The 25768-nt window shown below is 38.2% G+C and overlaps 1 protein-coding gene across 1 annotated transcript in view; it reads right to left on the reverse strand.

Moving 5' to 3' along the window:
* Positions 1–4051: 4051 nt before the first annotated feature.
* LOC134608627 (cadherin-19-like) overlaps positions 4052–25768 on the reverse strand; it is a 207801-nt gene continuing 186084 nt past the window's right edge. The window contains exons 10-12 of the mRNA XM_063451610.1: positions 25603–25720; positions 8765–9016; positions 4052–6879 (exon numbers count right to left, since the gene is read on the reverse strand). Coding sequence (XP_063307680.1) covers positions 6443–6879; positions 8765–9016; positions 25603–25720 — 807 coding nt within the window. The 3' untranslated portion in view covers positions 4052–6442. The remainder of the gene's footprint in view (positions 6880–8764; positions 9017–25602; positions 25721–25768) is intronic.

A 25768-nucleotide genomic window follows, 5' to 3' on the forward strand; every position in this document is an offset into this window, starting at 1 on the left:
GTTTAAATTTGTTAACCTTTCTTCATAGCTGATATATTCCATTCCTTTTATTAATTTTGCAGCCCGCCTCTGCACTTTTTCTGGTGCCATAATATTCTACTTTAGAACAGATGCCCAAAATTGCATATTCAATATGTGGTCTTACCAGTGATTTATAAAGAGGCAAAATGATATTCTCATCCCGTGAATGAAAGCCCTTTTTCATGCATGACAATACCTTACTGGCCTTAGCCACTGCTGATTGACATTGCACATTGTTGCATAGATTGTTGTCTATAACAATCCCCAAGTCCTTTTCATGTGTTTTTATCCCTAATTTGCTTCCATTAAGGGTATACGTTGCTTGTGCATTCTTTACGACGAAGTGCAAAATTTTTCAACATTAAATTTAATCTGCCATTTGAGTGCCCAGTCCCCCAGTCTATCTAAATCCTTCTGCAGCAAGGTAATATTTTACTCGCATTGTATTACTTTACAGAGTTTTGTGTCATCTGCAAACACTGAAACATGACTTTCAATGCTTTTTTCAAGATCATTTATAAAGATGTTAAATAGAACGGGTCCCAGAACAGAACCCTGAGGGACACCACTTGCCACCTCTGTCCAGCTTGAAAATTTACCATTAATGACAACTCTTTGTACTCTATTTTTAAGCCAATGTTCTACCCAAGAACAAGCATTTTCATCTAGACCGATTTCCTTGAGTTTGAACACCAAGCTATTGTATGGAACTGTATCAAATGCCTTGGAAAAATCCAAATAGATCACATCCACTGCAACACCCTGGTGTATACTTCTACTTACTTCTTCATAGAACACAATCAAGTTTGTTTGACATGACCTGTGCTTCATAAAACCATGCTGATTTTTGCTGATTACCATGTTCTTCTGCAGGAATTCTTGAATACCATACCTTAATAACCTTTCAAATATTTTCCCAGCCACAGAAGTTAAACTTACAGGTCTATAATTTCCAGGTAAGGATTTTGTATCCTTTTTGAATATAGGAACCACATCTGCATTATTATTTTGTTTTAATGTATGTGTGTATGGCATGAGGTACAACATGGATCATATAAATGATTGCATAACTATCACATGAAGAGCTTGCCCATTTCAGTTTTTGCATATTGAAATTTGACAGAACGATTAGCTTGGCATATGTTGCCTTTTAGTCTGTATGGCAGCCCAGGAATGAGAATTACCCCCAAACCATTTGCAAATGTAGACAACCCAGAGTATTCAAAATAGCATATGCCCAGTCTTTTCTACTTGCCAGTTATTCACAAACCCTGGCCAAAAACTGCACTTTCACTGATGAGATCTTAATTTGTGAGATATCACTGAATTGAAATGTGAGTTTTTTAGCACAGTAAAAATGTTTTACTGTTTACAGTTTTAGTGCTCTAAAACTCTCATATTTGTGTTTTTATTGGGTTTTGGAAATTTACAGGGATTGCAAACTAAACTATCTGGTATTTCTGCTGGACTGTTATGAATTACAGTATTATTGTTATATTTGTTAAATTATACACACAATTCCTCTGACTGACTTCGGGGAGAATAACATGTGTTGTTGTTTAACTGAGGTTGTGTTTGCCTAATTGTAAGACCTGCTGTGAAACAGATGATTGATATTATGTCCTGATATGTAAAACTATAGAATTCAAACGGGTGTATTTATTTTTCACATGACTGTATGTAAAAAAAAAAATGAAAATGAAATAATTTATTCCTTATTCTTGGGTCTTTTACCAGGGAGAACTGCACTCTTCTGGACAGTGATCTTAGATGTTGTACCTGGAATCTGTTGAAGAAACTCCCTTAACTTGGGAGTCACAGCCCCAAATTTGTTCCTATCACACTACTACTACTGCCTTTATAACTCTTCTTTCAGTCCCTGGTATTGTACTGCTCTTTTTTTCCTCCTTTTGGACAATTTCTACTTGATCTGTGAATGATAACCGCCTAGCTATCAGTCTTTTTTCCCATCAATCATTTTTTTTTTGGTCCCACAGGCAAAACTCCAAATCACCAATCAAACAACATTCTTGTCCATTGTCTGAGTCATTTGTTTTGTGACTAGTCTATATGGTGGTTTGGAAATTGGGAATTTTGAAAAACACCAGATTAGCTCAAGTTTGAACGAATTACAGTTCATAAGGAAAAAAATCTCCAAGTCTACTACTATTTTTAAAAAAAAATGTACTTTTTTAACAGTAAATTATATTGAATAGTTCATGTTTGAATTATAATTGTAATTATACAATTCATCAAAATGATATACAATTGAGACATGTAACAGAATAATTATATATTTGCATGTAAAATCTTTTTGAACATATGGCATTACCTCATATATCACATTAATGATAGAGAAGAAGAAGAAAAAATAACACCACTTACACCTACATTTAACACATTATAATAATTTAGAGAAACTGTTGTATCAAGAATACTTTTTAATAAAACATCATAAAAAATTTACTAATTACTTTATATTCTTTTGTAACAAACAAACCCCACAAACTAAATATTTCCTTGTGTACAATCTTGAATAAATGTAATTGGACTTTTATTGTACCATCTCATCTTTCTAAAACATTCCACTTATAAGTTTATGAAAGCTAGTATCAAACTTCTATTGAACACTGATGAATATTCACTGAACTCCACCTTAACTGACTTTAAATATATAAAGTTGATTAAAATAGAAAAGCAATAACTAGGTCTTTTTAAACTAGCATATGGAAGCTGTATAGATGCAGAGTATGGGGATGTCATTTACTAAATTAATCTGACTTCAATTTTCTATTATAAAGAAGAGTGACTGAAACAGCTTGACCCGCTACATTGAATCCTCATCGGTACTAGAAAAAAACATGTTTTTTTTCATAGACACAATTCTTCTCTGGATTACAAGGGATATTTAAGTATTTGAATAGATGCCACTTTGTCTATGTTTTTTGTTTATATTACAGTACATAATATAAATTAGGTATATATTTAACAGTGTGATATTTTATATTAATTTGTCGTAGAGTATCATAAAGTTTGAGTATAAATGCAATGTTGACGTAATGTAAAGATTGGTATACGTTTAAATATTCATGTTTTTGACTACCTACTCAGCAAGTCTTCTTGGATTGCTTTACTGTTTGAAGCATGGTATATGGAACAATTGATTTTTTATATTTCTTTCAGCAAAAAGTTAATTTTCTTCATATTACTATTTTTTTTTTACCACACATATAGCTGGTCTTTATAGACTATAATTAATATTGTTTATAGTCTACACATAGTAAAAGTGCAAAATCACAAGCAACCAATAAAATAATCATTAGTTAATTGATTTAATTAACTCTAATTGAAGTATGGCTTAATATGCAAAAAATTATTTGGTACTCACCATCCATCAGAACCACATCTGGTTCAATAACAATATTGTTTATAGTCTATAAGACCAGCTGTATATGTGGTTCTGATGGATAGCGAGTATCAAACGATTTCTTGTTTATTAATCAAGAATTTTATTAGAGTGAATTAATTAACTATTGATTATTTAATTGGTTGATTGTGATTGTGCACTTTCACTATGTTTTTTCTCATAAATGTTTGTAGCTTGACAAACACTCTATTGGGAGTCAAAATGTTGCAGTGTTCCACATGTTCCAATAAAGGTGCCTGAAGATATTAGAGTGCCTGGACCCTTTTTCTTATAATGCTATTTATACCGTTTAAGTCTATGTACATGTATAAAAACTATTGCTCAATCCATTTTTGACATTTATTGTATAATTTATTCCTCAATTGATAGTAGAGAATGTTTGCTATCCTGTAACAGGAGAGAAAAACTACCAATGTAATTATTTTTCTCTTTTTGATCTTAAAATCCTACATAACTCTAATAATGATTATTCATGGAAACATATAATACATATAATGGCACTCCTTAAAAGACTAGTGTGATAAATCCAGATGAAAGCATGATGTAGCATGTGTCATTTAAAGGGACACTATAGTCACCAGAACAACCACAGCTTATTTTAGTTCTTCTAGTGTCTATAGCCTGTAACCGCTGGCTTTTTTCCTACGAATACTATAGGGATTATAGATTTCTTTCACTGTTTTTTTTTGTTACTATTAAATAATTAATTGAACTAGTCAAGAGAATAACTAAAACAGTTTTTCAAGAGTAGAACCCAAATGTTAAAAACACCTCAGATATCAACTCTCAAAAACACATGAGGTTACCCACATGAAGAGTTAACAAATCAGTATAAATGGTAAAATTACAAGTACTTAAATATTTATTAGGTATATTCACCTCTGGTGCTAGTGCTCAACACAAACCACTGGCCACTATGTTCCCTGACTCCACTCCGACAGGCCTGGACAAATACCGCTATCACCAAATCAGAACTTACTACACAAGGAGCCCTGACAAACGTCTCCTACACAGGTATCTGACCCACTTCGAGTCACTTTGCACATTCCGCCAGCATGCAACTAAAGACATCTCTATGCTATATAACATGTTCCTAGGGGAGGAGAAGCATCCACTCCAACGGTCCAGTGGGAAAGTGGGAAAGCGTGACGAGAGAAACTCTAACTGAACAAGACTGGGATAAAATCTACATGTTAACACACAAATGCTCAATCAGCTCGAAATACCAAGAAACAAGCTATAAGCTACTATCTAACTGGTACAGAATACCTGCCTTACTGCATCGCAGAAACACAGATACCCCAGATAACTGCTGGAGGTACAGAGCGGAGGGCAGAACAATGTTCCACATATGGTGGATGTGCCTGGCTTTCACCACCTTTTGGACAATGGTGAACACAAAGATCAGAGAAATCACAGACTCTGACCTACCTATTCAACCTCTACCCATGCTCCTACACCACACAGATATGAGATATAAGAAGTCCATGACTAAACACCTGCTTATGGCAGCACAATCCCTCATACCCACACTCTGGAAGCAATGGGTGGACAGGGTGAGTGAGCTATACTTTATAGAATCGCTGACCACAGCCCTTCATGGCCGCTTGGATACCTACACTGGAACCTAGACCCCATGGTTGATGTACACGGCCAGCAATGGATCAGGCACTTTTTATTCCTTCCTCTCCTCTCTCACTCACATGTGAATAAACCCCCTGGCTTCTGTTCTTCTCCCCTTCTCTCGCCTCTGATGAGTGCCCCCCTCAGCCTGCCCATGACAGGCGACCGACCTCGAACTCACCCCTCCCTCCCCCCGACCAACGAGAACAGAGATAGATGAGGGTAGGCAGTTACCACTCGACTGTCCCCCGCATCCCATGACAACTCACGATGATGCCTCACTGACTTTGAAACCAACAGCCTCTATGTATAGACATGTTACCCTATTGTAACTCTAGTGGAGGCATTGATCACCCACCATCTCTTGATTATCAAATCCCTGGTTCCATATGTAGTTATTCACTACCTGCACTTCTCCTTAGCACATGAAGCAGATGCCTGTTGACTAATAGCATTCCAACTTCGGGCATGAGTAATTTTCACTAAAGGTCACATACCGGCCATCCTTGCTGTTTACATTCTTGTTATATGTTCAACGCTATACTGTGAAATTTTGTTTTATCAAACAAAATAAACAGAAATAAAGATTGTCAAAAAAAAATGTTGATTGAGCGAACAACTGTAGTTTCTCTGTTGACAAATCTGGCAAAAGACTTTAACTCATAAAACTGTAGTTCCAACTTGAACTCATTCATTTTTACAGGGATAATGTGTGATTAATAAATATCTAATAGGCAATAGGCAAAAAAATGGTGCAATAACCTAAGAAATTAACTCACAAGCAAATAGTACCTTTGTGAACCATGTGAGTGAGTCCATGAAGCATATCAACATCATAGGCTTGTAGGTGGTGTTTAATTTGCATGGTTTTATAGCACATATTTCAGAAAAAAATGGATAGCATAGAAGTATATAATACCTTGTGCACAAATTTATGTAGCAATCTTTTTTTTTAACATTTATTCTGAGTTATTTTTTAATGCATTATTATGGTAAAAAATGAAACTGCCAGTTGACTTGTGAGTATTGCCATAAACCAAAACTGGGGTAAGACCCATTAATATATAATTCTTCATCAAACATTATATCACTATTTTCCTCATAATGTTTTTATTTATTATAATTAAAACTGTAATTTGGTTGTCAAAATACTTTTAATATGTAAATAAAAATATATTTATATATAGACCACTTCATTATTGAATGATGTAAAAAAAATGCAATGCAGTGGATAAACCTATTGCATAGGTTTTCCTGCCCCTAGGCTACCATCATGAATTTATTAACATTAACCATCTTGCAATGTCTAATGAATAATTGGGTGGTCCCTGACTTTTGACTTATTGTGTGCCATTATAAAATTACCGATATTTACTTATTGATTTCTTGCATTTTATAACATGGTTCAGTATCTGAGCAGATTGAATCGATAGAACTGAGTGATCCAGACATTGAACCTGTCCCTTCAAATGCATAGATGTGAAGAGTGTCAAGTGGAAGAGCATTAACATCTGTATTTGTCTCTTCTAATTTTTCAACAAGGAATTCTCTAAATATATCTACATCTGGACCAAGTCTTAAAGACATTCTGTAAAGACTAGGAATATCTCTCTTGATCTTCCTGTTGCACTTAGGTTCTCGCATCACTGCTCGGTTTCTAAGTCCTATAATATCAAATGATTCTGTGTCCTCTTCTCCTCCTCCTTCATCATCATACTTGACAAAGTTCTGCATGAAGTCTTCTCCTTTCTCTAACAATGCATCATGTTTTTTGTTTCTCTGTTTTACGAGAATTAAGATAGATAACACTGTAAAAAAAAGGAAAAAAGGCAAAATCAGACAATGCTCAAAGATAAATCTTGCATACATTCTCCAGATGTTTATATAAAAATTGTGTATTTCATATAAATAATATTAAATGGCATATTATTTACATAATACACTTAAACATTAGTAGATTAATTACAATTATGCAATCTTATGTTGACCCAAAAATATTGTGATATAGGAAAACTTTTGTGAGCCAAATCAACTGCATATTGTTGGGATAGTTTTACATGATTGATTACATGATGAAGTTTACATGAAAATGTAGATGTAAGCTTTGTCTTGGCATAAATGTTGTAAAAAAAAAAAAAAACCTTAAGTCAGTACCAGGGGATATGTAATATTATTTTTCCATGTGGTTAAGATCTGTGTGTCAATCTAGCTATCATTTGTTTACCTATCTAATTTCAGGACCTGCATTTCAGAATCCAATCATTGTAGTGCCTGGTGCTGGTCCACAAAAATAAAGTACCAAAAAGGGATAGCAGTCCAGAGACTTCATAGATGGTAAAATAAAACCTTACTTTTATTTCACCTTAAAAATAAAATGTAAACGTTTCAGTTTATACAATAAACTTTCATCAGGGCAAAGTTTGAAAGCATAAATGCAGTGTATTAGACAATAAAGACAAATTGCTCAGCCCCCCACATGCACATTCGGAATGGCAAGACTTTGCACGTGAGTGTGCTACCATAGTTTGGGACTGCCCACCGGCATTTCGTGCTATTGGTGGTTGTCGTGGCAACCATAGTTGTGTAGAAGAATAATCATTAAAGATTGAAATTAAAAACAATGTTACAAAAGTGCTCACAGGCATGGACAGGCAGGGAACAGAAGGCTGCATACTGATGAAATGGTGTCAGAATTATACTGTAACAATGTTGCCGAACATAAAACAAAGTTGGCATATTTAGGCTGAATCTTCAATTTAGGTAGTGAATCGCTCTAAGGGGCTTAGTGAACAGACAGTTCACTATTGAATAACTATATATATTTGTGTAATGGACATATCTTTTATTGTTTATGAATCCCAATAAATACATAAACAATAAAAATTTGCAAATTACATCATTACAAAAATACTCGGTTTTAACTTTTTATTTACTTATCTGTCATGTATAAAATTATTATGGGGATAAAGATTTTGGAGATTATCATTACAGGGTATCCCTTATCTTACAATATTTTAGACACTGTGTAAAACACTAGAAAGACTAGAGATAGAAATACCCTTTTTGCCACAAACAGTGGATGTTACAAAAAAAAGATAAATATAAATATAAAATAACATACGAATGAGCATTAGCAGGGAATCCTTTTAGCAATACAGCTGTTTTAGAACACCAGTAGAATGTTGAATACAATGTATGCATCAGGGCACAATGTCTGTATACTATATGCACAGCTTAGCTATAAAGACTATTTCTGTTGTCAATGGCTTTTTGCAGCCAGTACTTTGCAAAGACCCTGAAGGTAGCATGCCTAATTTGAATGCAGCAGAAAACAATGTGTGTAATGGATGAAGATATGTATATTATGTGATAAGTATTAATTATTTGTAATGTTTTATTCAATGGTGTAATTTCCAAATGTCAATCTCCGTTTACGTTATTGTCAACAAAACAAAGAAAATGTGTACATTCAGGAGCATTTCAATGCGAGATAACCATATATGTCAAGTTCTAAGCTAAGATATTAATTTCAAGGTAAAGTCTTTGTTTACAGAAAAATATTTTGGAAATATATAGGACCCAAACAGTAAAACTTTTTCTTTAAATAAAATATATAATAATAAGTGTGAAAGGGATTCTGCTATTTATTCTCATCAAAAGGATATTTACAGCACAATATCATTTATTAATTACCTAAAAGTAAAAATGCTCCAATTGAAATTGCAATCAAGGCACCTCCATTGAGTCCAAGAGATGATAAAAATCCTTGGGATTTACATGATTCTGTATTGCCATTTACACCACAGTCACACACACTGATGGTCAGTGTGTTAGTGCTACTAAGCGATGGAGTCCCATTGTCACTTATTATAACTGTCAAGTAAAATAATGGATTGTCTTCATAGTTAAATCCCTTTCGTCCTGTTAAAATTGTAGCAGTATTATCTTGAAAATGAATAGAAAGATATAATTAGTTTAATTACAAGCATTTTTGTTGACAAAATATTGAAAATGTATAAACTAAAATAATATTAAATAACCTGATATTGTTTAACAAAATAACAATAGGTATGACATTTTTGAGAGGCATAATAAAATATATATATATATATTTTAAGGGAAATGAGTTAAAATTTTCTTTGGGTGTGTATACTTCTCATCAGTTATACACGTATTATGTCTAGTTCCTCCCGTGGACTTAGTCTGGTTATTCATTTGTATTATTTTACACTGTGGAGACATTCAAGAAGTTAGCCAGCAATGTGTGATTGCTAACAGATTGAGAATGTTTAGGTAAATCTGAAGCCAAGAATTTCTGACTGAGTTCCATTACATATAAAGTATGCATTCAAAGTAACCTGCATTCAATGTAACCTTTGGATTCTGCCTAGCATCTACATTTGGCATTAACTCTACCCGAGTGTGCCTGTAAAATGCTGATTTCATCAAGACAACAAACTAAATGTAAGCATGAGTATTTAATATAACATGTTTAGCACATGTGAACAAAAATGATATTATAAACAACACAGATCCCTTCCCAGTGCAGAGTAATTTTATCTCAGTCTGCAGGCACATGTATTCATTAAACTGTGTGACTCCTTGTTTTCCTTTTGTAACACTGTTATGCATTATGTTTTAGCTACATTCACGATCTAAACATTTTAGTTTCACCAAATTTTGTATTTATTTTCTTAAAGTGTGACTTTTTTTTTTTTAAATGTATAAAACATAATATACAAAAACATATTACTTGTTTCATATAATCCCTTAAAAATACAATAATACAATGTGATATTATATCATTTACTTATTTACTAAACAATATTTTTCTGGTATAATTATAATTGATTTGCAAAATGTATACAAAATTTTAGAATTTGGAAGACATCTCAAATTTGGACAATTTTTCTGAGTGTTATTTTGAACCTGCTTTCTCAACTAATTGTCAGATAATCGCAAATTTGTTTAGTAAATACACAATATATATTTTTAAAAAAAACAAAGCTGTTTTGTCACTGCATGATATTGGTATTAAAGGTAGAGCTTAAAAACTAAAATTCTCTCCCATGAGAGAGCTTTATTCTTGCAAAGAGTGAAATATTTGTTCCTTTGATAATTTTTTCTCCTTCGAAACAAGTACAATTTGTAGTGGAGCTACCTTTACCCACATTCAATAGAATGTGAGAGGTGGATACCTCTCCCCTACATAATTGCAGTCTACCTCTACCTCATTGCTAAGTTCTACGGTGCTTGCTGTGGTGTTAAATTCAGTATGCCTATCCTGCCTTATCTAATCTATCCAGGATCTGACCCTCTGCTTGTTTTATCGTCTCTAAAAAGCTTTCCTCGACTATGAATTTGGTTTTCCCTTTGGTACTTCGCCTTGCTGATTCCTGCCACCTGGACTTCTAATACGTGACAGGCGTAACAGAAGAACTGAGCCTACACAAAGCCCACAGATTTGGCCGAAATGTTACATACACTAACCAGGCAAGTGTCTACACTCACTCAAGCCGTGCAAGAATTACAAACTCAGGCCTCCGTATCCAGAGCTCCACAAGCGTCTCCTGCTGCTCATCTGGTACCCTTGCCAGAGTACCATGCTATTGCTCCAGAACCCCAGGTATCACTACCTGAACGATTCACAGGAAATCGATTCAAGTATCACAACTTTATTATGGCTTGTAACTGTTATTTGATATAAAGCCTAGTACCTACTATTGTGATGTTGTTAAAATTCGTACTGTTATTACTCTTCTCTCTGGCCCTCCACAAGAATGGGCCCATGATCTTCTGCGTATTGATCCAGACTTGGACTGCTTTTGTTGAAGCAATGACAGATATGTGCAATGATCCCAATCGTCAAGACACTGCACAAATAGCCATCAGAGCATTACACCAAGGTTCGCAGACCAGTTGAAGAGTATGTAACCGAATTTAAGCAGTATGCCATGGATACATGTTGGAAAGAAGTTGGACTCATCAACCAATTCCGTTTGGGGCTGTACGAACTTCTAAAGGATGACATTGCCCACTCTGGTAGACCAAATACCTTAGAGGAATTTATGCAAAAAGAGAGTCAACTAGATCGACGCCTAAGAGAACAGCGACAAAAAAGAGCAGCAACTTATACGTCTGCTTCAAGATACATCCCTTTTGGTTATACCCCTATGAACTCAGCCTCCATTTCACCAACAGAAGAACCAATAATAGTCGGCCTAGTTCAAGGAAAACTCCTTCCTGCTGAATTGCATAGAAGAAAGAGAGAGAATTTGTGTCTCTATTGTGGGCGCCCTAATTACACTGTGAATGACTGCCCTCAGAAACTGACTTCTACTCTGGTCACTACAACTCCTCCCTTATCTATCTATCTTTCCTTGAAGTGGAATGACAAGCACTACAAATGTCAAGCATTGATTGAATCAGGGGCCAGTGGTTGTTTTCAGGACTCAACTCTTGCATGTTCCTTATCAATACCTCAAAATAAAGCCTCCCCATTGTAAATACAGCTTGTGGATGGATCCTTTTTACCCTCTGGTCCACTCACTAAACAAACTGAACCAATTATAGTTAAAATAGGAAAACATACAGAGACTCTGTCCTTCGATCTCACCCCCTCTCCTCTGTTCCCCGTCATCTCTGGGATCCCCGGTTACAGACACATGACCCTATGATTATATGGGCCACGGGATCCTTGACGTTCTCTTCACAACGGTGCTCTCAAATATGTCTGGAAAATACAACAGTAAAAGGATGCATACACTCGATACTGGAGAAGAACATGGAAAAGGTCTACCATGTATATCATGATGTATTTGATAAAAAGGGAATAGGATCCCTTCCTCCCTGCAGCAAATATGACTTTCCTATTGACTTATTGCCAGGTGCTCCTATTCCATTTGGTAGAATCTACCCTCTATCTGAAAAATAACTTCTAATCCTTAAGGAGTATATACAAGAAAATCTGAAAAAAGGGATTCATCAGGCCCTCCACTTCCCCCGCGGGAGCCGGGATGTTCTTTCTTGGTAAAAAGGATGGAAGCCTATGACCCTATGTAGACTATATTGATCTCAATCACATCACCATTAGTGATGTCCCGAACGGTTCGCTGGCGAATAGTTCCTGGCGAACATAGCTTGTTCGCATTCGCCACGGATGGCGAACATATGCGATGTTCGGTCCGCCCTCTATTCGTCATCATTGAGTAAACTTTGACACTGTACCTCACAGTCAGCAGACACATCCCAGCCAATCAGCAGCAGACCCTCCCTCCCAGACCCTCCCACCTCCTAGACAGCATACAATTTAGATTAATTCTGAAGCTGCATTCTTTTTTTTTGTGTGTTTGTGTTTATTATACATTACCCTCCCATAGCCAGTAACCTGTGTTTATTATACATTATCCCCCATAGCCAGTAACCTGTGTTTATTATACATTATCCCCCATAGCCAGTAACCTGTGTTTATTATACATTATCCTCCCATAGCCAGTAACCTGTGTTTATTATACATTATCCTCCCCATAGCCAGTAACCTGTGCTTATTATACATTATCCTCCCATAGCCAGTAACCTGTGTTTATTATACATTATCCTCCCATAGCCAGTAACCTGTGTTTATTATACATTATCCCCCCCATAGCCAGTAACATGTGCTTATTATACATTATCTCCCCCATAGCCAGTAACCTTTTATTATACATTATCCCCCCACAACCAGTAACCTGTGTTTATTATACATTACCCCCCATAGCCAGTAACCTGTGTTTATTATACATTATCCCCCCATAGCCAGTAACCTGTGTTTATTATACATTATCCTCCCATAGCCAGTAACCTATGTTTATTATACATTATCCCCCCCCCATAGCCAGTAACCTGTGTTTATTATAGATTATCCCCCATAGTCATTTATCGTTGGACCTAGGCAGCATGATGTCTTAGGCCGGCCCAGAGAGTGAGTGAGTGAGTGAATAATATAATATATATGTTCAGAAACATATTAGTAATATATGTAAATTGGGTTCATGCAAAGAGGGTGAAAAGGTATTAAAGAAAAACACACTTATTGCATCAAATTTCCAAAGCCAAACTTTTAAAAGCTTTCCTCATTTCTTTCTCGGGATGAGGAATATATCGGTTGTAGACTGAGGATTTCCATCTGCCCAATCTTTTAATAATATGCACTGGAGTGTCAGTGTTGAAGGAGACCGAAGCTGCCCCTATTCTAAATGAAAGACCCAAGGCATGGATACAACCCAACCTTAGGAGTAATGTTCTGATGTAGAAGATGAATTTAGCCGTAGTCAGAGGGATTCAGTGAGAGTAGTGGTGAAATGTGTGTGGCATGACTGAGTGTGAGTAAGTAAGAGTCAAGTATTTTAACTGGGCACTAGTTCTAGGTGGGATAAAGTGGTATAGCGGATCGATGAGTAGTTTGGTTCGTTTTAGAGGTTTGTAGAGAAAGTATATAGTGATCATGATTTTTAGCGATATCCAATATTTTTAAGGCGGTCTCAAACAAACATAAAAAGCTATATAAAATTTGTGGGAATATCGAATAGTCGTGTACAGTAAATCAGAGAGGGCTCAGAATATCGAACCATCGATCGGTAACCTGGATGAAGTAGGGGGTCTATCTGTTTTATTAAATATGCGGTAATATGCTTTTAATAGGATAGGACGTTAGGAAAGATGTGTGATTGGGATAAGTGGTTGTGGCTGTATTTACCTTATCCTGGGACCGACCTGGCTCCTAAGCTTGAGCCGCGCGTGGCTGGATCACTCCTGCCTCCACACGAGCCGCATGCGGCTTGATCTCCTCTTCTGACTTAGCCGCGTGCACTGACCGCAGTGATCGGTCACGTGGCCCGCCTGGCATTAGGAGCATGGCTCGAGTCACGAGCTCGCTCTTAAAGGGGCAGTGGGAGCCAAAAGTTGATTCAGGCTCCCATTGGCCCACGTCATTCCAGCACCCCCACACACGAACATTTCGGGGGCGTAGGCATGACGTGGGCCAATCAAATGTTAAAGGATATTTAAACTTCCCTAGCCCTATCCACTTTGTCCTATCGTGGTTTCTGTGTCAGTACCCTTTAGTGCGTTCCTTGATCTATTTTGTTTATTTTGGTATTGACCATTGCTTTGTTCTTGACTCTGAATTTATCTTTAACCCTTTCCTGTCTTGTTTGCCCGTGTGACTGATTACCATCTACCTGACTCTGGCTTGTTCTCTTTTTCGTAGTCTCTCTGTTACCATGACCTCGTCTCGTTTCTGATTACGCTTTATCTCTGTCTGACGTTTAGTCTGGCCATTCTAAGTCCAGGTAATAAGTTATATCCTAGTCTTGTCCCTTACTATCCTAAACTCTGCGTGTTGGGGTATTACATCATGACATTATGATAGGACCATGGGCCCTGCAGGATTAGGACAGCAAATGGCCTCCTATGAGGCAAGATTTTAAGAACAATATCACCGTATGGACCAGATTGCCCATGCCCATGAGACACTTTTGTCCAGAAATGCTTATTTGGCTCCTGAGACACTGGTATGCGTACCATCTCAACCCGTACCTCCCATTCCAGAGGCATCTATCCTGACTAGAGATGTCCCGAATTGTTCGCTGGCGAATAGTTCCTGGCGAACATAGCTTGTTCGCGTTCGCCACGGATGGCGAACATATGCGATGGTCGGTCCGCCCCCTATTCGTCATCATTGAGTAAACTTTTTTTTTTTTAGACAGAAGTGTGTTATATTTGAGCATGCTAGGCTGAACGTGGGTATATCATGGCTAGTTGCACTGAGGGTATGAGTATATAGCAGTACATTGTTGTGAAAGATAGCTGTCATGTTTAGGGTGTAGCTTGCACGTTATCAACTGTGTATTTATATCAGCAGCTCCAATACTAGTTATAAATCAAGTGTGATTCGCCCCATGAGATGAGACTAGTGAATAACATAATACATGAACGGTTAAGGTAAAGGCATGTAAGGAACTACGACAATAAACTCTTTAGGAGGTGAAATAATGACATGTTTAAACGCTTGCTACTTTACGATTATTTAATGTGCAGAGAGCAGTTCATGTGATCAAAGGCATGGAGTGGAGGATAGGCTATAGTGGGACATGCTTGGCAGGCTGCTGTTTACTGCTTGTGCTCATCCAAACCCTTCTGGGTGCCAGGTGCAGACCCTGGAAGTCCCTGATACCTGGAACAACAAAGGCAAGTCTCTGGCTGAGTGCCGGGTTCGTGGCTTGAGGTGGTGGAAGTTTGTCTTGTCGGGTGGTCGGATCTGTCCCGGTGGTGCTTCACGTCCGGTGCGGGATTGTGGTGGCTTAAGGTGGAGGCGAGTGCTTGATGTGGGGCAGGCTCTGCATTTCTGTTTGTGCCTCCGGTCCCGTCTTCTACGCCTTTTGCGTTGGTGGATTTTAATGGGGACTGCTTTGCTTAGCTGTTGTTGAGCTTGTTGGGGCTGTGGTGGAGCTTTTTGGGGCTTCCTGCTCGTTATTTGCTTCCAAAATTGATTAAAGAGTCTGTCCAGCTTAGACTCAATATCCTGCCATGCTTTGCTGGTACCAGGAGGACACGCAGCTACCGCCATATTGGGAGAGTCGCAGATGAGTATGTCAGCCTGGGCGGCTGTGCTCTTTGCGTCCATTAGCTCCAGACAGCCTCTCGGGGGTGGACCGGGATAATCCCCACTGGTCCGAGGGGGGTAACAGAGCTCCTGCCGGGAAGTAGCTGCTCCTGGGCATCCCAGGATCGGGAGATCGGCCGCCTCTCCCGCCTGGTGAGCACCAGGCCACACTTGCCACGCGGAGGTAAGTAAGACTCTGTCGAGTTGCTGACCGCTATTAAGCATGTCGGGTCGGTCAGGTAGAAGCAACATTGCTGGGTCATCCCCTTCTGGGGTGAACTTCGTTTGTTGATAGCTGCTTAAAGTGAGATATATAGGGAGCACACACGAAGTGTGTCTTTCCTCCATGACAGCTAGGCCCCGCCCCCCGGAAGCTGCATTCTTAGTGAGAGGAGGGACAGTGTAGCTGCTGCTGAATTAATAGGGAAATCGATAGCTAGGCTAGTGTATTCAGTGTCCACTACAGTCCAGAAGGACTCATCTGATCTCTGCTGTAAGGACAGCACCCCAAAAAGCCCTTTTTAGGGCTAGAACATCAGTCTGCTTTTTTTTTTCCTGTGTAATCTAATTGCAGTTGCCTGCCTGCCAGCATGTGTGTCAAGCTCACATCGCATACTGTGCCCACTTGCCCAGTGCCACCACTCATATCTGGTGTCACAATAGCTTGCATTTAAAAAAAAAACAAAAAAAACTTTTTTGACTGTAATATAATAGCAGTCAGTTTCCTTCACAAGTGTGCGTTTCAGGGCCTGCCAGGGCACAGTGTCATGCCAGTGCAACTCATATCTGGTGTAACAGTAGTGTATATTAAAAAAAAGAAACCTAGAAATTTGACTGTGAAATAATAGCAGTCAGTTTCTTTCACACATGTGCGTTTCAGGGCCTGCCAGGGCACAGTGTCACACCAGTGCAACAGTAGTGTACATTTTAAAAAAAAATACAGGGGGCTTGTAGTCACCTTTTTGTTGTACGTGGCTGGGTGGAGGAAGAGACCTTCAATGACATCAGTGAGGACAAGGAACAGGACATGGCTAGCTTGGTATCCAACCTTGTGCAAATGGGGAGTTTGTGGTTGTGCAAATGGGGAGTTTGCGGTTGTGCAAATGGACTGTTTGCGGTTGTTTGTGGTGCGTTAAACGGGGAGTTTGGTCTGTCACTGTGAAGCAGGCGTAACCCTTTCACTACCTGATCGATACAACATCATACCTGATGTTTTAAAGCACGTTATTCCAAACAATTTAGGAATGTTAGGTGATTTATGCCCTTTATGGATTAAAACCAGACTCTGCATCAACTATGTAATTTTCCATGGGAGTTTTGCCATGGATTCCCCTCCGGCATGCCACAGTCCAGGTGTTAGTCCCCTTGAAACAACTTTTCCATCACTATTGTGGCCAGAAAGAGTCCCTGTGGGTTTTAAAATTTGCCTGCCTATTGAAGTCTATGGCGGTTCGCCCAGTTCGCCCGTTCGCGAACATGTGCGGAAGTTCGCCTTCACCGTTCGCGAACGGAAAAGTTTATGTTCGCGACATCACTAATCACCATCAAAAATAAGTACCCACTACCACTTATTCCAGAGCTTATTGAATGTCTTCAAACAGCATGAATATACACCAAATTGGACTTAAGGGGTGCTTATAATTTGCTCCACATCCGTGAGGGAGATGAGTGAAAAACAGCATTTTGTTTTTGCTATAGTAACTACGAACCTGGTCATGCCCTATGGGCTGTGTAATGCTTCTGCCTCATTTCAGCATTTCCTCAATTACATTTTCTGTGATCTCCTTGACCAATATGTGGTAATTTATTTAGATGATATTTAAATTTTTTACTCCCGATCTGCATACTCACCGTCTCCATGTCATTAGTATTGAAACGTTTATGTAAGAACAATTTGTATGCAAAAATGGAATATTGCATATTTGAAACAGAGTGCATGGAATTTTTGGGCTTCATCATTAAACCAGGCAAAGTAGAGATACATCTTCGAAAAGTGACCACAATTCTCCCACCCCAAAACAAGAAACAGATCCAATGATTTGTGGGATTTGATCATTTTTACCAGAAATCCATCTGTAACTTTTCCAAAGTAATCCAACCCCGCACTCATCTTACCAAGAAAGAAACAAAATGGAACTAGGCACAAAAGAACAGAAAGATTCAACAATGTATTCACCACTGCACCCAATGTATTCACCACTGCACCCATTCGTCATTTACCTGATACAGAAAAACCTTACTATCTGGAAGTTGATACATCTGACTCAGCTACAGGGGCAGTTTTATCACAAAGACAGCTCAACCGGGCGATTACACCCCATAGCCTTTTACTCTCATAAATTAACCAAAGGATGAATCCAATTACGATGTGGGAGATAAAGTTCTACTATCCATCAAAACAGCACTCGAAGAATGGAGACATCTCCTGGAAGGGGCCAGATTTCCTATAACTGTTTATACAGAGCATAAAAACTTGGAATACATCTGAACAGCTAAATGTCTCAATGCCCGTCAAGCCAGGTGGGCACTGTACTTTTCACATTTTTCATTTCATATCACCTACCGTCCTGGATCAAAAAATTCACACAACAGACAGTCAACAACCCAAACAGAATGAAACCATTCTACAGAATCATCACTTTGTTAGCCTCATGTCTCATAGCCTACAAGAGATCCAAAATATGACACTTCCCAATAAACTCCCCTCTTCATCTGAAGGCTTTCCATTATCACATGGAAAAAATTACATACCAGAAAAAATCACATCTGAAAGTGGTGTCTCACTTTCATGACTCTCTTATTGCTTGCCATGGAGGGCAAAGAAAAACACTTCACAGTATCCAACGACAATTCTGGTGGCCCTCTCTTCAACAGGACATCAAATATTATGTTGGATCATGCACAACTTGTGCTTGTGCTAAAGGTCACACTTCTAAAATAGCTGGTCTGCTATAACCCTTACTAATACCATCCAGACCCTGGAGCCATCTAACGGATGACTTCATTGTTGTTCTACCAACATCACAAGGATGTAACACCATTATGGTTGTAGTTGGTAGTCTGACAAAAATGGTACATTTCATTCCTGCTAAATGACTCTCTACTGCTAAACAAAGTGCCTTTCTCTTCCTTGATAACATCTTCTGACAACATGGGATACCTGAATATATTCTCTCTGACAGAGAAACACAATTTACTTCCAGTTTCTGGAGAGCATTTTGTCAATCTCTCAAGATCTCAGTAGATCGTTCAACAGCCTTTCATCTTCAATCCAACGGACAAACTGAAAGGACAAATCAAACTCTGGAGACAAATCTCAGCTGCTATTGTACCCAATTATAATCAGATTGGAAAAGTGTGCTCTCTACAGCCAAGTTTGCTTACAATTCCAAGCAGCATGTTTCCACCCACAGTTCCCCTTTTCTGTTAAACTATGGTTTCCATCCCAACACTCTCCCTGGGAGTCCTCCTCTCACTCCAGTCCCAGACATCGCTACTCACAACAATTAACACAAGGCTTCCAACAAGCTCAACATATTTAACTAGAAAGCCAACAAACATACACAAAATATTCTTATCTCAAGAGAATAGCAACTCCAGTAGACAAGGAGAATCAACTTGTCTGGCTATCTACAAAACATCTCAAGTATCTTGTCCAACCAAAAAGCTAGGTCCCAAATACTTAGGACCTTTTTGTATTTCCAAACTTATTTTCCCTGTTGTAGTATGATTGGAACTACCACATCAGTACCATATTCATCCTTCTTTCCACGTTTTACTAATTAAACCTATCAAAGAGAACCCTTTTCCTACCCGAGACATACCACCACCTGATCCTGTCATGATAGACAGAGAACCATATTTTAATTTAATTTTACTATATGCCAATAAATCCATTGTTTTCTTCTTTCAACCATTGGGAGAGTGTGAACTTATTGGTCTCCAGATTGGCGTTACTACAAACGAACAGGACTTACCCCCCTACTGTCACGATTCGGGGAACCCAACATGCTAACACATACACACACAGAAATGGTGCAGTACTGGACCTTAGAGTGGCCGGGCTAAGCACACAAAGAATAGTCAGGAGACAAGCCGAGTAAGGGGAACCAGAAGACAGAATAACGAGAAACAAGCCGAGGTCAAAGGGTAGGAGAAAGTCACAAAGTCAGTTTAACAAGCCAGAGAGTACGTAACCAGAAACACAAGTTCAGTAGCAATAGTAGTAAGCAAAGACCACAACAGGGCAGGGAGGAACAGGAAAGGTTAAGTATTTAAACCATTAGATCAATTCTGATTGGATAATTTCCAATCAGAATTAGTAATCACACGTGGGAGATATGTATACATCCCACTGTGATTGAGGCACTGTGCCTTTAACGCTGGGTCAGGTGGCTGACCGCGGCGTGTACAAGAGTGGGCGGTCCCCCAGCGTTCAGCGTCATGCATGCTGCTGGGGGACAGAGAGGAGGACGCGGGCGGCATCCGAGGCTGGGAGGATGCCGCCCAGCGAGCGTATGCCGGGAAAGGACCCGCGGACGGCTGGAGGGTGAGTGCCGCAAACGGACTGCAGCCTCCCCTCGCAGCTGCCCGCGGGATCCTGACACCTACCTATAGGGGTGGCAACCTGAAGGCTTACTATATACAACAAATCTGTGAGTGTAACCTTGAACCATTGGGCAATTAATAAGACCACAACAGTATTACGCTATGTTGTATTTTTTATTTATGTTTTAGTGATACAAGCTGGATCCCTATTCCATATGTACCATATTATACTTTTTATATAGTTACCATTTTGGGAGGTAACTGAAGGGAAGCAAGTATCCAAAGTTAAGTTTAACCTTTTTTCACGGGTGATTTGGTGGAAGCTATTTTGTATGATAGACAGAGAAACTGAATATGAATTAGAAGAAATCATAGATTCACTGAGACGAAGAGGAACTTTGGAATACCTCATCCATTGGAAGGACTATGGTCCTGAGGAAAGATCCTGGGAACCAGCAAAAAATGCACATGGTCCACGTCTTGTTAAAATATTTCACTCTTCACATGTGAATCGTCCAGCACCCTTATGTCTCCAGAGGCAGCATCGTAGAAGTAGGTTACTGTCACTACCGCACTTACCTGCGACTCACCCACTGAGTCTCAGCCTGCTACTGCAGCAGTCTCCTCTCGGTGCACGCCGATGACTCTGGCATGCACAGCATCGTATACATCCGGCGGTTCTGCAACACGTGGACGTGGTGCCTCGGCTATCCACACCACGCCGCATCCAGCTGAAGCCACGTGTGATTCCCTGACTAGGCACATGCCCACCCGAATGCCAGCCTCTTAAAGATACAGTATAGCTGAAGTTGTTTAAAGGACTAATAACCTTCTAACCAATAGAATGTGAGAAGTGGATACCTCTCCCCTATATAATCACAGTCTACCTCTACATAATTGCTCAGTTCTATTGTGCTTATTGTGGTGTCAACTTCAGTGTGCCTATCCTGCCTTATCTGATTTATCTGGCATCTGACCCGCTGCCTTTTTTATCGTCTCTGAACCCATGCCTCCTGAACCCCTGGCTTTCCTCGACTACGAATGTGGTTTTCCTTTTGGTACTTCGCCATGGCATATTCCTGCCTCCTGGACTCCTCCCGTCAAATACGTGACAGATGTAACACAGGGTGACTTAAAATAGGAATAATCCAGGGTCCTACATAAAATGTCCTAATGAAATCACAGGTGATGACGACTACCTCACAAAATAAAGAAAAAAATAATCAGCTTTCAACTGACTTTGAATCTTTCTTTCATGATCATTTTACAACCAATTTGCCTTTTAAGATTTGTCTTGGTTTTCTGTTTTCCCTTACAAAGGCCTCTATTTAATATTTTTGGCTAAACCTTTCAAATGATCTACTATTATGAAAAATATTTTAATCTTTTAACATTATGATATATTTACATTATTTTTATATACAATTTATTTTAGGATATTTTAATATTTTATAAAAAAAAATTAAAGTTTATCCGAAAATATTAAATATTTTGAAAAGTTATCCAACATTATTAAACCAATGTCTTTGTCAGTTTAGCTCTCTCATATTTTACAATAATTTAACAAATCCTTGAAAAGAAATCTTTAGTAATGCATATCAAGTAACCAATTAAATGCATTCCCCTGTCATCTTATCACTTTTGTCTTCACTTGATCCTACTATAATCATATACTGTCAACAAACATGTAGTCCATTTCTAGCCTACAATTGTCTTTTGTGAACCCAATTACTTTTAGATTGTAAGTTGTTTGTGAAGGGTCCACATCACATTTTTTCTGCAATTCAGTCTCATGAGTTAAATATATATGTATATCTCATGAACGTATTATACAATATTAGGATAAATGCTGCTAATAATATAAGCCAATAAACTGTCATTGTGTACATGAGCAAAATATTTGTAACAGAGTACTAATAAATTAGTAGTTTACATCATTGGAACATGTATATATGCTATATGGCTAAAAGTTACATGCCTTCTATATGAGCTTGTTGGACATCCCATTCCAAACCATAGGCATAAATATAGAGTACGCCCTCCCACATGTGGCTATAAAAGCTGTCACAAACTGGGAAGACTTTCCACAAGATTTTGAATTCTGTTTGTTGCAATTTGTCTTTTCAGCCAAAAGAGCATTTGTGAGGTAAGGCTTTGCTGTTGGATGATAAAGTCTGGTTCACAATGGGTGTTTCTAATTATGACATAGGTTTTTCTGTGGGATTTGGGTCAGGGCTCTGTACAAACCACTAGAGTTCCTCTATGCCAGACTCAACAAAGAATGCCTTCACAGACCTCACTTTGAGCACAGGGGCACAGTCATATTGGAATACGAAAAGTCCTTCCCCAAACTGTTGCCACAATTCTGGAAGCACTGAAATGTATAAAATATTTTTTTATCCTGAAGCATTAAAATTACCCTTAAGTGGAATGAAAAACATCCCCAAATCATTCTCTCTCCGTCACCAAACTAACAGTAGACACTCTCATTCCAATAGGTAGCATTCTCCTCACCACAATAATATTCTTTCATCAGACTGCCAGAGAGTGAAGCATGATTGAGCACTCCTGGGAACACGTTTGCTATGGATAGGATCCAGTGCTTTATAATACTTCAGCCAATGCTTGGTACTGCACATGTTGATGAGAGACTTGTGTACAATCTATGTGTTAATCCATGAAGCTCCCAATTCACAGTTCTTGTGCTGATATTGCTTCTAGATGCTGTTTTGAACTCTGTAGAAAGTGGTGCAACAGATGGTATGTTTTCTTGTGCTGCAAGCATGAGCAGATGGCACCCAGCTATGTGAGTATGCATGTTCTACCACTTCTGTGCTGTTGTTGTTCATAGATGCCTCCACATCACAATAAGAGCACTTACAGCTGACCAGGGTGCATCCAGTAGGACAGACATTTCATGAACTGATCCTATGACACGTAAAGTCACTGAGCACATCACTACAGCAAATTACATTGCTATTGTGTGTTTATGAGGATTTCATGGTTATGTGCAGGATTTTATGCACCTGTTAGAAATTGGTGAGGCTGAAACACTGGAACTCAGTAATAGATAGCTGTGTCCATAGATATTTGGCCATCTAATGTATGTAAACATCACACTGTTAGGGAGCCAGTATAGCAATCTGACAATTATGACTATCTCAGTAGGTCAAAAATGTGAAATGTTTGAAAAATTCATACTAACCTATAATAAACAAGACTTAACCCCTTAAGGACGGTGGGCATGCTAAGCCGTCCTTGGGGACCCAGCTCTAAACACCAGGGGGCAGCATAGTATGCCCACGCCGTCCTATGTACTTACCCGCTCGCTGGCAATCCCACGCCAGTGATCGCGATTGGGAGACTTGCCTGGCATCCCACTCAGTCCCCCTGTGTCTGATCCCGCCCTCCTGGGGCATGTGATTGCGAGGTCCTTGTGAGGACCTCACGATCACATGGACAGAATAGCCATACATAGCAGTGCCAGCAGGGGAAGTGCCTGGAATGATTATATATATGATCTAAGTACATATATACACTTACACATACATACATATACACATATATATTATTATCAAAATACACGTAGAATTTTTTATATATATATATATATATATATATATATATAAAACAGAAAAATTCCTTGCACTCACGCTTTCCTGATAAATGCCGGGTAAAGCCTGCTGACTGATTCACATAGAGTATCCACAATGAAGGCTGTACTCCATGGTCTTCATTAAAATCCCAAACATTTATGGTATTTTGGGAAGTTACAGGGTCAAATATAGCATGTTATATTTTTCAGTTTTTTCTCATTGAAATTCACCAGTTTGGTTATGTTGCCATGGAGACCATATGGTAGCCCAGGAATAATAATTACCCCCATGATGGCATACCATTTGCAAAAGTAGACAACCCAAGGGATTGCAAATGGGGTATGTTCAGTCTTTTTAGCAGCCACTTAGTCACAAACACTAGCCAAAGTCAGCATTTATATTTGTTTTTTGTGTTAAAAATGCAAAAAAACTATTATGAATGCTAACTTTGACCAGTGTTTGTGACTAAGTGGCTACTAAAAGAGACTGAACGTACCCCATTTGCAATACCTTGGGTTGTCTAATATTGAAAATGGTATGCCATCATCGGTCTCAAAGGCAACGTAACCAAACTGGCAAATTTCAATAAACAAAAACTGAAAAATATAACATGCTATATTTGACCCTGTAACTTCCCAAAATACCATAAAACCTGTACATAGGGGGTACTGTTTTACACGTGAGACATCACTGAATACAAATATGTGTATTTTATTGCAGTAAAAGCAAACAGTATTATAACATTCACAGTTAAAATGTCATTCAGAACTAAAACAGTAACAACATTTCTTAATTTCTCAAGTTTTTTATATTTTATTCATATTAAATTATGTTTAATAGCTAAATATTTGATGTTAAATGAAAACCCTATTTATCCTGAATAAACTTATATAGAATAAGTGTGGGTGCACTTAATATGAAATATGAATTATGGTTGAACAGACATATAGTCAAATTCCAAGTTTTGTTTCCTTTTTATTTTGATCAAAATGTGTACATTTGGCTCAATCCTTACGGTGTTAAATCTATTTCTCTAGTGTATTTTAAAGTACATAACTACATTCTACTTATTATAAAGAAGCTGTAAATATGTTGGAGTATATTTCTGCATAATACCTTCTTTCACATTCATGAAGAGAGAATGATATAAATGATGCAGTATTTTATATTAGATAAATGAAAAATATGTCCTGGCATACACAGGATACATCCAAAAGACTCGTGTTGGGAGCTGAAACATTTCCATTTCACTCCAATAAAGTCTGCAATTTTGGATGTATCCTGTCTGTGCCTGGACATTTTGTCCTTTCATCTCACATATTTAAGGGATAAGCAGTCTCCCTGGTTTGTAAGACACCTTGACTTTGATCCTTTCTGTTAAGTGTGTGCTGTCCTTGTTTTGAATTATCGTAGTATATCATATTGTGATATATTTTTAAGGCAGCTTAGTATCATGCTTTGAAATATGGGAAGAAGACTCATTTTTTTAATATTCTCAAAAATAGCCAAATATTCTCTAACCCTACAATACCACATTCCTGAAAAATGTAAAATATGGTAATAATAACAAGAAACAATCAGTTAAACAAGCGTGAATGAAAATGCACTTACTGTATGTAATGATGCTAGCTCTGTAGTCTATGGTAACCACTTTGAATGGAAGCAATTATTTTATTACATGAGTGTTACAGAATAACACATTTACATGAAAAACAGTTTCATTTTATGCAAATTAGGTACATTACCTCGATTGTCTCTGACAGTAAAATTTGCATCATTTGTTGCTTCAGGAAATGAAAAATAGGAAAAATAATGGCCAAATGCTGGATCATCTTTATCAACTGCACTTACAGTTTGTATAGGCTGAAAAAGTAATCATAAACAGGTTTAAAATAAGAGATAGACAGACAG

This window comes from Pelobates fuscus, chromosome 4 (assembly GCF_036172605.1).
Source record: "Pelobates fuscus isolate aPelFus1 chromosome 4, aPelFus1.pri, whole genome shotgun sequence".
Taxonomy (NCBI): Eukaryota; Metazoa; Chordata; class Amphibia; order Anura; family Pelobatidae; genus Pelobates; species Pelobates fuscus.